The 13269-nt window shown below is 40.2% G+C and overlaps 1 protein-coding gene across 6 annotated transcripts in view; it reads left to right on the forward strand.

The window, feature by feature from the left end:
• The window catches only part of LOC128793205 (glypican-5-like), a 434089-nt gene that overhangs the window by 312097 nt on the left and 108723 nt on the right, over positions 1-13269 (forward strand). For all 6 annotated transcript variants that reach the window (XM_053952307.1, XM_053952309.1, XM_053952306.1 and 3 more), the window contains one exon: positions 11750-11900. In XM_053952307.1, the coding sequence (XP_053808282.1) occupies positions 11750-11900 (151 nt within the window). The remainder of the gene's footprint in view (positions 1-11749; positions 11901-13269) is intronic.

The following is a 13269-nucleotide window of genomic DNA, read 5'->3' on the forward strand; positions in this document are numbered from 1 at the left end:
CACATGTAAAACCTAATGATGCATTCAAAAAGAAGGGACCAAGAGCCCTCCTGCTCAGCTGGATGATGACTGCATTTAGGCAGGAAAGAGGATGCTGTTCCATGAGAAGGCAAAAAGAAGAGGGGTGGGTCACGAGTAAGCAGTGAAGAGGAACGGGCAAAAAAGATGAAATACAAATGAAATGGAGGGCATCTTGCTGAGAAGGGGGAATACAAGATCAGTAGAATGTTTTGTTTTCCATGGACTGTCTTACACTAGTAGTTCTCAGGTCATTTTCCTGGGTCTTCACCTATTCCAAACTAGGTCTTAACATTAATAGAAGCCAGCTCCAGTCAAGAATTCTTGCTTGTCTTTAGCAGAGCTGACATCTTTTCTTTGCTCCTTTTAAACACTGCTTGAAATTTAGGTGAGGTCTGCAGAGCTGTACAAGAGCAGAATCTAATTTAGACCCATCAATGGAGAAAATAGGATGATTGTTTTAATTAAATAAAGAACTAAATTTTTGGTGAAACAAAAAATGGAATGGAGAAATTCAGAAATCTCAGAAGGTACATCAGTGAAAATTATTCTATTTGATTAAGTGGGAGCTTAGTCACTTACCAAGAAAACATTCTGAATTGATAAGTATAAAATATAAGTGTAAAACATCAGGGCAAGTGATGGTTTCTTGGATGTGCTGAAATGGCTTAAATGAGTCCTGCAGTAAAGTGCTGGTAGCACAAGTCTGCAGCCCTGTTGTGAACATTCCTGTTCTCTCCCAGGAAATATCAGTTCCTTTATATAGTGTGAATGAGAGATAAAGACAGACTTTCAAAGCCACTTTACATCTCTGGTAAATGTGGGCCAGTTCCCAGCTCTGAATTATAGGATATCCAGCACAGGAGAATGCAGTTATCAGTTTTCCCAGTGCACCACGAGAGAGCTTTTGATCTTTGTGATCAGATTATCTTGTTAGTGGCTCTCAAAAAGCAGCAGGAGCAGATGATATTCTGTGAAGACCGATGCATTGACCTTTTTCCACTTACTGTGCCTGTTCTGAGCCTGAACGGAATTTAAACCTGGGAGGGGAAAAGCAAAGCTGCATCAGACAGAGAGTTCTTCCTGCTCTCCAGAAATGTCACTGCTGGTCTGCCGAGGGCAGTTGGTTCTTTGCCTTCTCGTTGTATTTTAACCTGGTTTCATAAACAAACAGGGCTTATGTAATGTGCTCTGCTGTGTCCCTGCCTCTCAGCCTTGCCACTCTTGCTGGATATTTTCTACTCTTTAGCCAATTTTAATCAAATTTAACAGATCCTGAGTTCTGAGAGGAGAGACACTTGCTGGTAAAAACAAGTACTGTGAACTCAGTCTTTGTGAGGGCACAGAACCTCCATGGAAGCTATCAATGAAAAGCCATAGGAAAAATCATAAGAAAAAAGCTCCAGTGACAGCTGCTGCTTGCAGAAGTATATTTTCTTCCCTCTTCTTCCCTTTTTAAATAAAAATGATTTAGCAAAAGCATTCAATCATGTCCTCAGATGTTACCACAAAACCGTGGGAGTACAACATCTGGAAGGAGAGTCTTTTCTTCTGTCAGACTTATGCAACATGAAATTCATTTGTCTGTTCTATTACAGCACTGTGCTTTCCCAAACAGAAAAAATCTGGGCTGGCCCTTCATGTGGAATAAACTGGAGCAGCTCCACAGAATTCAGTTTGCTGATTCATAGCAGCATAGGCTCCCATCCTTAATTTCTCTTTATTTTCCTGTACATGTGGCACTTTCTAAATAATACAACATATTTATGATATTCAGGATTTCAGAGAACCATGGTGGCCCTGAGACAGTGGGGACTGTTTTTATATGTGGCTTTGGGTTGCAATGTCATTAAAGCTGGTTAGCTTGTGTAATGAATAAATGGTGATTTAGCTCCCAACATTGATACATGCTAAATGGATGACAAACATCATTACCCATCTTCTTTCCATATTTTCCATACTTCATTCCATGTTGTGTTTTAGTGCTTTGTTGCTGTGATTTAGTGTGGAGGAGCCTGAGCAGATCCCTGCTTCTGTCATGTTTTAACACGAAATGTCAAATTTGAAGCCTGGGTCTGTTGAGCACTACCAAGAAATGAGAGACTTTGATTGTTCACAAGTCTTTCCAATGAAATGTCAAACTTTTCATACTGTGAAAATGATGTTCCCCAACATAGAGCTTGAAAACAGATAATTATCCAAGAACATGAAACAGAATTAACATGCACTGGAGCATGTCATGAACATTTCCCTCAGCAAATAACAAAGGTAATTGCTGTCAGAATACAAAGCAAGGAGAAAGGTTGGCTCTTTTCCTTAGACAATTGAGATTGGCCACTGTTTACTCACTTAGCCCATAAAAACATTCAGCCTAGCAGAAGGGTGCCATTCCAGGGCTGATGGAGTGTGACCAGCCTGCTGATTGTGGGCACTTCTCATTTCACACTTCCCAAGTCTGATCAGACACAAGGTCCTTGGTTATTATTAGACATCTAAACCCTGATGAGTCAGAGCTCATTTGTAAACCATGTTAAGCCCTTCTAATAATGAATACATTTTTTGAACCACATTTTGACTTCAGGCACAATTAAGAGGCTTCACTTCTTAGCCTAGAAGAAAGAATGGGTGTAATTTGCTAGGTGGACACAATTTTCCCACATAGAAATCAGAGAAGCAAGGAAAAAAAACCCACTCCTAGTTGCTAATGGGGGTAGTTCTGGTTTGTGATTTCACAAATCAATGTTCTAATATTAGAAACCAGAGGAGTGTAGAGCTACAGGATAGAAGTGTGGAAGAGACCTCCTGGAATACCACATGTAGCTCAGTGACATCACCCATTTATTCAGCCAGGTCTTGCAAATGCTTGAGAGTTTTTGTCCCCACCTTCCTCGTGGGAGGCTACTCCCAAAACTCATCACTCTAATAGTTAAAATGCTTGTTTCCACCTGTTTTTTCCTGTGCTTCTTTTATTCTCAGAGATGTCTGCATTTAAGGGAAAGGCAAAATACCTTTTACCAGCAATAACCAGATTCTCCCAGTCATCTTTGTGCATGGTCTTCTCAGGCTCTTAGTATATTTTACTAAGTAAAATATAGTACATTTTATGTATATATAATATTTTATGTATCTAATATCATAAAATATAGTCTATATATTTAATATAGTATATTTTTACATATATATTTTATATATAAAAACATTTTATCTATATAAAATATAGTATATTTTATAAAAGTAGAATATCTTAGTATATTTTATCTATACAAAACTTGGAACTTGAGCCATCCTGTAGTGAATATCATGCATAGAGAGCTGAGGGGTAAGCAAGAGTCCACTGGAAAGAGAGAGACATACCTATGATTTCTGATCATTAACATTCTTAATCTTTAAACCAAACTTCAGGATTTTTATATCATTCTCACCACCTTGTGGGCACTCTCAGCAACCCTCTGCCTCTGAAGCTGTTGTATCAAACAGACCCTCTCCCAAATAATGAACTATTTTGAAGGGTAAAGGGTCTTTTGTAAGCAGGTTTTATTTTTGGAAAAAAGTACACTATGCCATCTAAAGGGTTTTTTATTTCCCAAAGTGAACTACTTTGAAGAGTCTAAGGTCTTTTGTAAGCAACTACTACCTATTCCTCACCAATAATTATGTTTATGTTACATTTTTATTACAAAATATTACGATTTTATTGCAATTGTTTACCTCTTTTTTTACCTTAACAAGATGCAGAGAGTCTTTGGTGTAACACGACAGATTTTTTGCCATATGCTCTATTTTCAAACGACACGTGCTGCAACTTAAAAAGCCGGTTATGTTTTTGGGCAACCCTGGACTACATTTTCTGTCTAAAGGTGAAATTCATACCTGTGGCAGGGATTAACCCAATACCTATGTTTGAGTTAGGCATATTAGATACCAGATCAGAAGGATCTTCTTTAGTGCATCACAAAATACCAAAAAGTTACAGCCCCACAGCATGACCAGACATCAAGGGGAGGTGTCTGCTGCTCCCCTGCCCCAATTGACTTGCTGAATTTAAATCAGAGTTTCTTTCTTTTCTTTAAACATCTGTTTAAGCACATTATTAACTGGAATGAGTTTGGGTTTTTTTTTTTAACTTGTGCTCACTTTGCATCTGTCACAATTAGTGCTTTTTGGGTGACATTTTACCCAAACTGTTACTATGAAGCTCTTGCTAATAGTGCTAAGATTCTGTGAGTGCACATTCCTGTTGCTCCTTCACAGTGTAATCAGTAAATTTGAGAACATTTGTAGCTTGTGTAATTTAATTTAGTGAATATTGAGCTGATCCTGGTGCTAGCAGTCTCCTAGCTCACCTCGGATAAGCAGCTGGAAAACAGAAATCACAAACTGCAAAAAATAGAAGCATTAATTGTGCAGCGTAACAAAGTGAATCTCTAAAAACCATCTTTAGATTCCTGCTGAAACATTTGCAATCCAACCAGGAAGAAATAAATGCTTTTAGCTCTTCTGCTCTGGGGGATGGATCTGCAGTAGAATGTCCAGGAAATCAGAGAGACACAGCCAGGTTAGAGAAAGGACTCAGAGAAGAAATGAATAGTCAAAGATAAGTGAAAGTGTGGATTTGTAGGTATCCGGTGTGTCACCTGGCAATAAAAATATCAGGAAGAGGTTAATGAGTCAGTCTGCATAAACCAGGAGAGCAAAAAGGAATCACAGGTAGAGACAGATGTGGGCAAATACAAAGCCTCAGTGACAGAGAATGGAACGTGTGTGTGGAAAAGCTATGAAATTAGGAGGGAAACATAGAGAAAATAAAGGAATGATTGCAAGAAACTTCCACTGAAACCACAAGAATCTAAAGCCATTGTAGGAATACAGATGCTGCTTCTGAAAGCAGTAATTTAGTGGTTTGATGTGAATAAAAGCAAGTCAAAACAAATCAAAACACCAATTCCAACAGCTTTTTGGCTTAAAAAAAGATGGATAAAATCAGAAAACAAGTCCTGACCTTCCTAGAAGATGTACAGCTCCTACTGGAGATGCTCAGAAACAGTGGGAGGGTTGGTCAAATAATCAACATACTTGGAACAAAATAATCCTAGAATGAAGCAGAAGATGAAAAACAACATGGAAAAGACATTAGAAGCAGCGGTGTCATTTTCCCTGCCACATGCAGTGATCTCAAGGAAGCTTTCTGTCACTGTAACCCTCCTGCTCCTGGATCTGTAAGCCTGTCCTGCTCAACCAAAAATTGGTGCAGTTCATCCAAAAGGTGGCTCTGTGGGGAGCTACAATGTCCCAAACCAATATAGAGAGGGTAGGTTTATTCTGAGAAACTTGATGAGAGAACAAATTAAAAAAAAATGGGGAAAAAATTGCCAAAAATGGAAAAAGAACTTTGAAATTCCTGTGTGTAGCTTGAGTGGAGATACACTAAGGCAGAGGCCAAATGAAGGTGTCAGGCCCCACTTTTTGGGACTTGAACTTAGCATGTTTCCATGTGATTCAAGAGAACCTTCCCTTCAGTGTATATAAAATATATATATACTTATATATTCTAGGAGCATGGGCACAGACAGTAAATACAAATATCAATGTCTGTAAATGTGAGGTGCTTAGGCTGGAGAGAAAAACCACTTAACAAAGGAATTTACCAGTGTTGGTCCAGTTCCTGAGCTGAAAAGGTCTGCTCTGGAGGGACATGAACAAAATTCTAAAGCCACTGTCAGCCCATAAGTGTGCTCCATAAATTACATATAGCTGTTCATTTAAATTATTGTAATGTGTCCAGGTGACTTGTAAAGCAGGATGTGTCATGAAAGGTTATTGGAAGGATCTGAATAAACAGCAGAAGGAGGGCTGGGGGTGTTGGTTGCTGCAGAAGGTTGGATGCCTGTTCCCTTCAGCTAAAAAGGGGATTTTGGAGCTCTTTTGGAACTACCAGTCAGCTGAAAAATCATTTATTTCCACAGTGCTACTAGTAGGCAGCTGTTTGTGGTGACAGCAGGAGAAACCTCCTTGAGCAATACTACTTCCTGAAGAAACTAGAACGCCTTTTTGAGTTTTTGTGAAGTAGAGACAAAGGAAGAATGAACCAAAGAAAATGTCTGACAAAATTGAAGCTAAATAAGTTTATTTTCGTTACTGACATTGTAATAGATGAGTGCTAGATAACATGAAAAGAAGAAACAAAAGCAACTGCCACATGCTTTTATAAAGGAGATAAGAGCATATGTGGAGGAAAATGAACCATAAATGTTATCTCAGAGAGGTCCCACTTGGAATAAGCATATATATGGCAGTTATGTCTAAAATTTGTTATGTTGCTATTGTTTTGTGAAATGACAGAACATCTGCTCAGTCACAAGGCACCAGTAAAATGCAGCTTTATGCCTAAAGCAGTATGTCAGTTCCTAACAAAAAAATGTATATAACAGGCCAAAAACAAAGGCACATTGTCTTTTCCAGTTGTAGTCATTTCTGACCTAGTAATGGTTTAGAAAGGATTTTTTATTTTTATTTTTAAATAAATGAATGGGAGGATTGCGTCATTTATGACTCTTTTCAAGATGAGGCTTTGTGCATTATTTGTGCAGAGGCTGGCAAAACCTTTGTCTCTGCAAATCATATTTATGTCACTGGAGCACTTTTAAAAAGGCATCTACTTGTAAGTACCTTGAGAAAAAAGCATGCTTAGCTTACAGTTCTTAAATGCAGTGTGCAATCAGCTGGTTTTTCCTCCCACTGGAAACACCAGAGAGTGAAATGTGTGCTCACATGGTGAGTGGACACAAGTCACATTTCACCTCAGAGCTGACTCCTCAGAAGGAAAAAGCATTCACAGTGCAATCTGTCATGTAGAAAACTAATTAACAAATCCCTCTGGAACAATTATTCTATGGAATTTCTCTCTGAATATTCCAAGCACACAACTTTTAAGTGGCTTTATTCAGAGAGAATATTTTCATTGTTGTGTTCACTGACCTGAGAAATCTGAAACTGGTGTAAAATACAATTTTTAAAACCTAATTTCTGATAAAATGGGGTTATTATCCTACAGCTTGAAGTCATACACATGCATATATGATGCAAACAGACTGATCAATGAAACAGATAGAAATTGGCACCTTTTTCTACAGTGGTTTTCATGGAGTGAAGCAGTTATTATTTAATTAAGGTGTGGATGTATTCAAGTGGGACAAGGCTTCATAAAAAAACCACGATAATGAATTTCTATTCTGCCACACCTGTGTCAGAGTGAGAATTAGGGTTAGACTCGTTTTGGAGAGCTCAGGGGTTGTGTGTCAGGGGCTCTCTGAGGCCTCTGAAGTCTGAAGGACTCTTTTATGTGACTGGGAATGTGTGTGCTACATCATGAAGTATTAATAGGGGAGAAAGACAGGAGCCACTCTCATATGAATTCTTTCTTCCCCAGAAAACCTTATGTCAGCAGAACTTCTTGGTTTTTTTTAATGTCACTTAAGGCTGGGACCTTTGCTGGAATAAATAAAATCCAGGAGAGTCATCTGTGTGTGACTCAGAGCTGAATAGTAATATGTGATTTTTACCTTTCAGCTGAGTCAGATACAGACACTAAAACTTCCCCACAGAAGCAGTATATAGTTTCTCAAAAACCTTTCAAAGGTTTATGAACCTGATCCAAAGCTTACTGCAGTTGGGAAAATTCCTGAGTTGAGTCAGTTTCCAATTGGAATGTACAAATCTTATTGATCTATTTATGTAACCTTTTCAAGAGGGAAAAAAACAATCTTTCACATATGGCAGAAACTTGAAGACTTAATTTTTTAAGCTGTTAAGATTCCAGTATTCCCTGGAATCTTAGGCAGCAGGTGTCTTATGCTTTGTGAAGGTAAAGGCACAAGCTCCAGGGCCCAGCCTGAAATTCATTGCAATTATTTAACAGAGGCATCAATTCTCAGCACCAGAACAGAGCACTCCCAGGCAGGAGCTGCTGTGCAGAGTTGCCAGAGTGGCTGGATGGCATCATTTGTCAGCTGGCAGGTAAAGAGCCACTAAAATAAGGCATTTTTAAGAGTGGCTCTTAAGCAATGATAGAAATGCCACATCTGACTCCCATCTCTGCTCCCCAGTGTTAAACGGGGGCAAGGCATTCTGGTTCTCCCTACAGCCGTCTGGGAAAGCAGGAGGATTTGTGCTTGGTGGCAGCAGCCTGGAGAATTGTTCAAGGTTGTTAACAGACCTGTGTCTGCCAGGCTGTCTCTGAAGATGACCTGAACCTTCAGATGACCTCCAGCTCCTGTGCTGGGTACCACAGCCACAGAGCATAGCAGGCATTCCCTGCCCACAGCCAACCCCTGGGGCCAGAGAGGAAAAAGTGATGGCTAATGTCCTCCATTATGGTCTTCTAAAGCTCCACCATCCCAGTCCATCCCGATGCAGTTGGTGCTGTTTTCACAGAATCACAGAATGATCTAGGTTGGAAAAGACCTTTAAGGTCATCTAGTCCAACCCATGCCCTAACACCTCATCAGCTAAACCATGGCACTGAGTGCCACGTCCAGGCTTTTTTTAAACACCTCCAGGGTGCAGTCTCAGGCCTCTGAGACAGGTTTCTGTTATTCTGTGAAAAAAAGGAGATTGGGACATGCTGCCATAAGCTTTGCTATTGCCCTGAAACACTGATCTCACTGGAGTCCTTTGGCTACTGCCAAAGGGAGCTGTGCCTGCAGAATGTGGAAAAGAGAAGGATGCTAGATCACAAGTCACTGTGAAATGGTGACATTGCCTTCTCAACAGGGATGCTCGGTGTGTCTGGAGCTCCTCATTGAAGAGGCTACACTATCCCATCTCCTGGAATGAGTTTATTTATAGATAAAGCATTACTGATGCACAAAGTCAGGCTCTGGTCCATCGTTCTAGGGGAGTGGTAACCACAGGACATAAAAGCCCTGTTGTGAAGAGGCTGTGAAAGGGTATCCAAGGTGAAAAGGGTTGTCAGGTCAACCTGAGTTGATGTGAAGTGATAATGGTGAACCTGGATATCAGGGCTCTGGGTCATTTGGTGACCCCTCTCTGCTAACAAGCCAAGAAAGGGCTGGATGCACCTTCAGAGATACAGAGGAGATGCAGCTCCAGCTCCTCTCTTGCTGCAGTGAAGGCACCAGAATCCAGAAATGCTGCAGTGCACCATGCTGGAAACCTCAGCTTCCTCTTTGGAGCTGGGGCCCATTTGGTTCAAGTATTGCTTGTTTTGAGTGGAGGGCAGGATTTGAGCCATGGGCAATGAATGAAATCAGATCTTTGCAAAGGAGGAGTGCCTTAACAGGCAGTAAACATTTCTGCTCTGACTTGCAAACAGTCATTAAAAGCCTTTATTAAATTCTGTGTCTGTTCTGTTTGCCACTTAGCCATTTCTTTTCATTCTGAAGAATTATAACTAAGAATGGATGAGTCTTTTCTAATATGACCAGGACACAATACATTTGTGAAAGAACTGAGTTATCTTTCTCCCTCATAGGCAAAATTTTCCAATTGTTTAACAAAAATGTTGTTTTGTATTGCCGTGACATCGGTCTTTATGGCTGTGAATGCCAAAGCTCAGCATTAAGGAATTTGTTTATAAAAACCAGACATGCAGTAACAATTAGAGAGTGTTCAGCGTGCTGCCCCACTCGAGTCCATACCCTCTCCTCCCACTTACTGATCTTCCCACTGCACTGTGCAGTTACTTGTGTCTTCAGAAGGAGCAAACCGAACTCTTCAGTGAGAGGGTGCAGAATTTCCTGAGTTCTGCCTTGTAGAAGTTGGCATCTGTTATTCCACAGAACCAGATCCCTGCTCCAAGTGTTTGTCAGCCCCGGAGTGGAGGATGGCAGCAGCACCTGAAGAAGAAGGAGACTGTGACACAAAGTTTCCTACTAGAGAGAAATTGCTGCATCCATCACCATCCTTTCAGCCCAGTTAATACAGTTGTATTAGCCCTGTGCTCCAGTTCACCCACAGCTCCCAGAACAGCTCCTTTGTAGTGCTTGAATCTCCAAAGTGTTATATTTCAAAGTACATTTTGCTCAGTTCCAAGAATAATCAGTCCTCTGGGATGAAGCAGATCACAAAGCCTGAAATGGGTCTGAAGTACTTTGGGAGGAAGATACTTGTGCTGAAGGGTTTTGCATAGATCCAGTCTGGCAGCAGTGCAGAGGCTTTGAGAGCAGTACAGTCTTCCCATTTGGTCAGCGCTCCTCAGGTGTGGGGGAAAGGTTCAGGCTTCTGGACCATCCTTGCTTGATGAATATTTGCCTTATAACACAATTTATTAGTCTGAGCCATTTGGGTTTGGTTTTGTTCTTTTCCCCAGGTAGTGCTGCTCTTGGTATAACCTGCACAAGGCTGGGTTTAGATTCACTCCCAAGGAAATGGGATTTTTCATCTTTTGGAGCTACCAGTGAGCTGAAAAATCATTTATTTCCACAGTGCTACTAGTAGGCAGCTGTTCATGTTGACAGCAGGAGAAAGAGTTATCTAAACATCAAAAAAGCTGAGTGTTGGGGAGTAAATATGTTGTTAGAGCAAGCATGACCTGGTGTGATAGATTTAGATTTATTTTAGAAAAGGTTTTCTTATTCTCTGCTCAGTCCTGGAAATATTTCAAGTGAAATCTAATAAACAACTTGCAGTTGGAACAGGCATCTTAAGTGGCAGCATCTTAAAAGTCATATCCAGGGGCAAGGTTTCCAAGTGACCAAGCCCATCATGAAAAGTAGCAAATGCCCTCAGCTGTGAAGTTTGTCACTGTAAATCCCTCAAAACAAGTACTTGGACAGCTGGCAGATGGTTCCATCGTTAGCAAGTGTTCCCCAAACTCTGCTTGGCAAAGGAACAGCTGTATGCTGGAACCCTGGTTGCTGAGAATTTGAGACTTTCTGTGCTGACAGGCACCGACCCCCAAGAGAACACTGCATTTGACCTGAGGCCTTGGAGAAGCTTCCAAAATTGAATGATAGCACTGGGATTGTGGGTGTGGAGTTTGAATAGAAGTGTGTAATATCACAGGGTGGAAAACTTAAGAGTTTAAGGGTTTAGAATATAGTAATACATATAAAGAAAGATGGAGGTTTTAGGGCAGGGGCTGCTCCTTCTTTATGTTCTTCTTCACCTTCTTCTTCACCTTATTCTCCATGGGTTTGGGTGGTTTTGTATAATTGGGCAGAAATGTCCCCATTGCAGGCATGGGTGGTTCATTATTGGGTTAAAAATAAAAATAATTTAGGTGTCATTTCTTAATTGGACAGTTTATCCTTAAAAGGCCTTATAGAGAGAGAGGTAGGGCTCCATTTTTAGTTTGTTAGAGTGAAATGCTGTAGAACTCAGGGTTTGTGAGACTGTGACATAGATAAGAACTAATAAACATCCAAGTCCCAGCAAGAAATTCCATCTCACACATTTAGTCCTGACCCTGGCAGAAAAGAAGCAAATACTCACCAGCTGTGGGAACAGCACTGTGGTGGTACTGGTAGATGTGATGTTTTCAATTAAAAGTTTGATAAGTGCCCCTGGTCATCTATGGTGCAGAACATTTGGTTGCATACACTGTTATTCCAGAATATTTGAATGCCATTGCCAGAAACAGCCTCCAACTTGAGGAGCTGCTCTTGAAACTGCATGAGAAAGTGTTTGTTGCTGTATAAACCAGAAGGGTGCCAGGGGTAGGAACCATGTGAATAGTCTGACCATGGTTGGTTTGTCACTTCTTCCATTTCAGCTGGATGCTGAGAAGGCGAAGTTGAAGCTGGAGAGATGGGGTCCCCGAGATGCTGGCAGTGGGGCTGGAAGGAGTGAGGAGATGGAGTCAAGTGGAGACTGTGATGATGAGGATGGCTGCCAAGGGTCCGGGGACAGGATGCACACAGCAGGTAAATACAGCTTGGAGAGCTTAGAAATTTGTGATTCACAATTAGGTGGACAGAGGTAAGACTTAACACTGCTTGAATTGCTGTCAAAATCCTACTAAATTCAAAGGATTGAATCTTAATCTGTGAAGAGCTGCAGTAAAAATAGAATGATACAGACAGTAACCCAATATAATTTAACACTTGGCATGCAGATAAAAGACTTAAATGTAAAATGAATAATGTCTGCAGTGAAATCTGAATCACAGGAATGCTGAAGAGCCTTCCTAGATAATGTGGGTCCTTCAGATAAATAGAAAATTGATGACCTTAGAGAGTATGTGAAGTGTTAACATAAACATTTATTTATTGCAAAATTATACTGAAGGATGATCCAGAGTTGGCTCAATGTTGAAAAAAACATAAGGAATACTGTGGGGTTTTTCCTTAGTGGTGAGCTGCTGGTTAAATGAAATTTCTTGATAGTCTCAGATATTGCATTCTGCAATATTTATTAATTAAATTACTTGGATAATATGTCATCAAGTGTAGAATCAGCTTCAGCTTCAAGATCTAACAACTTCCATCAACATACTGGCAATATAATATGCAGTTAAATCCTTTCAGTAACTTAATAAAAAGTAAGATGTTTCTAAATACTTGATATTATTGGTTTACCTCATCTCTGAGTTCTGATTCATTTTACCTCACCAAAATGTAACTGGCTTAATTTACCGTAGTGTAAATATAATGTGGGTTGGATGTGTAAATACATGAAATGCAGATATGAGTGCTGAAAACAATGCTCATTGAGATGGCTGGAGCTCAGGCAGGCTTTAAACTGCTGCTTGATTCTGCTGAGATAAACAAATGCCTTTTCCTTGTCCCTTTGCCACTGAGTGGAGAGGGGGAGGAGGCGTCTCGTACTCAGGTAAGATTTGCAAACATGCTGTGATCAGCTTGTGGTCAAGACTTCAGCTGTCCCTGTAGTGAATATTTGTTCAGGAAAACCAAACTTAAAGATGTACTTTGGAATGTGTGCAAAGTGTTACAGGTAATTGCAGCACCAGCCTATAAATACTTGAATTTTAGTTTGCATTGATGACCTGTGTGATCAGGGTATCATCACATAGGGACACTGTTTTTAAAAATTGTTCAGTAATTACAACTGACAGATCAAGCAGAGGTTTTCACCATCTACTCACCAATATTTTTGAAAAAGAAACTTGGATAAAATGTTATTTTAAAACTCTTTGCTTAACTTTTTAATTGTTTACTGTATTTCATCCATAAGCAAAGAAAATACTTGTAGAGGTTTTAGACCCTGGGGATTTAGGAAGATAAATACTGTAATATGATTTCCTCTCTGCGTGGAATAATAGACACAAAAGCC

The sequence above is a fragment of the Vidua chalybeata genome, chromosome 10 (genome assembly GCF_026979565.1).
Source record: "Vidua chalybeata isolate OUT-0048 chromosome 10, bVidCha1 merged haplotype, whole genome shotgun sequence".
Taxonomy (NCBI): domain Eukaryota; kingdom Metazoa; phylum Chordata; class Aves; order Passeriformes; family Viduidae; genus Vidua; species Vidua chalybeata.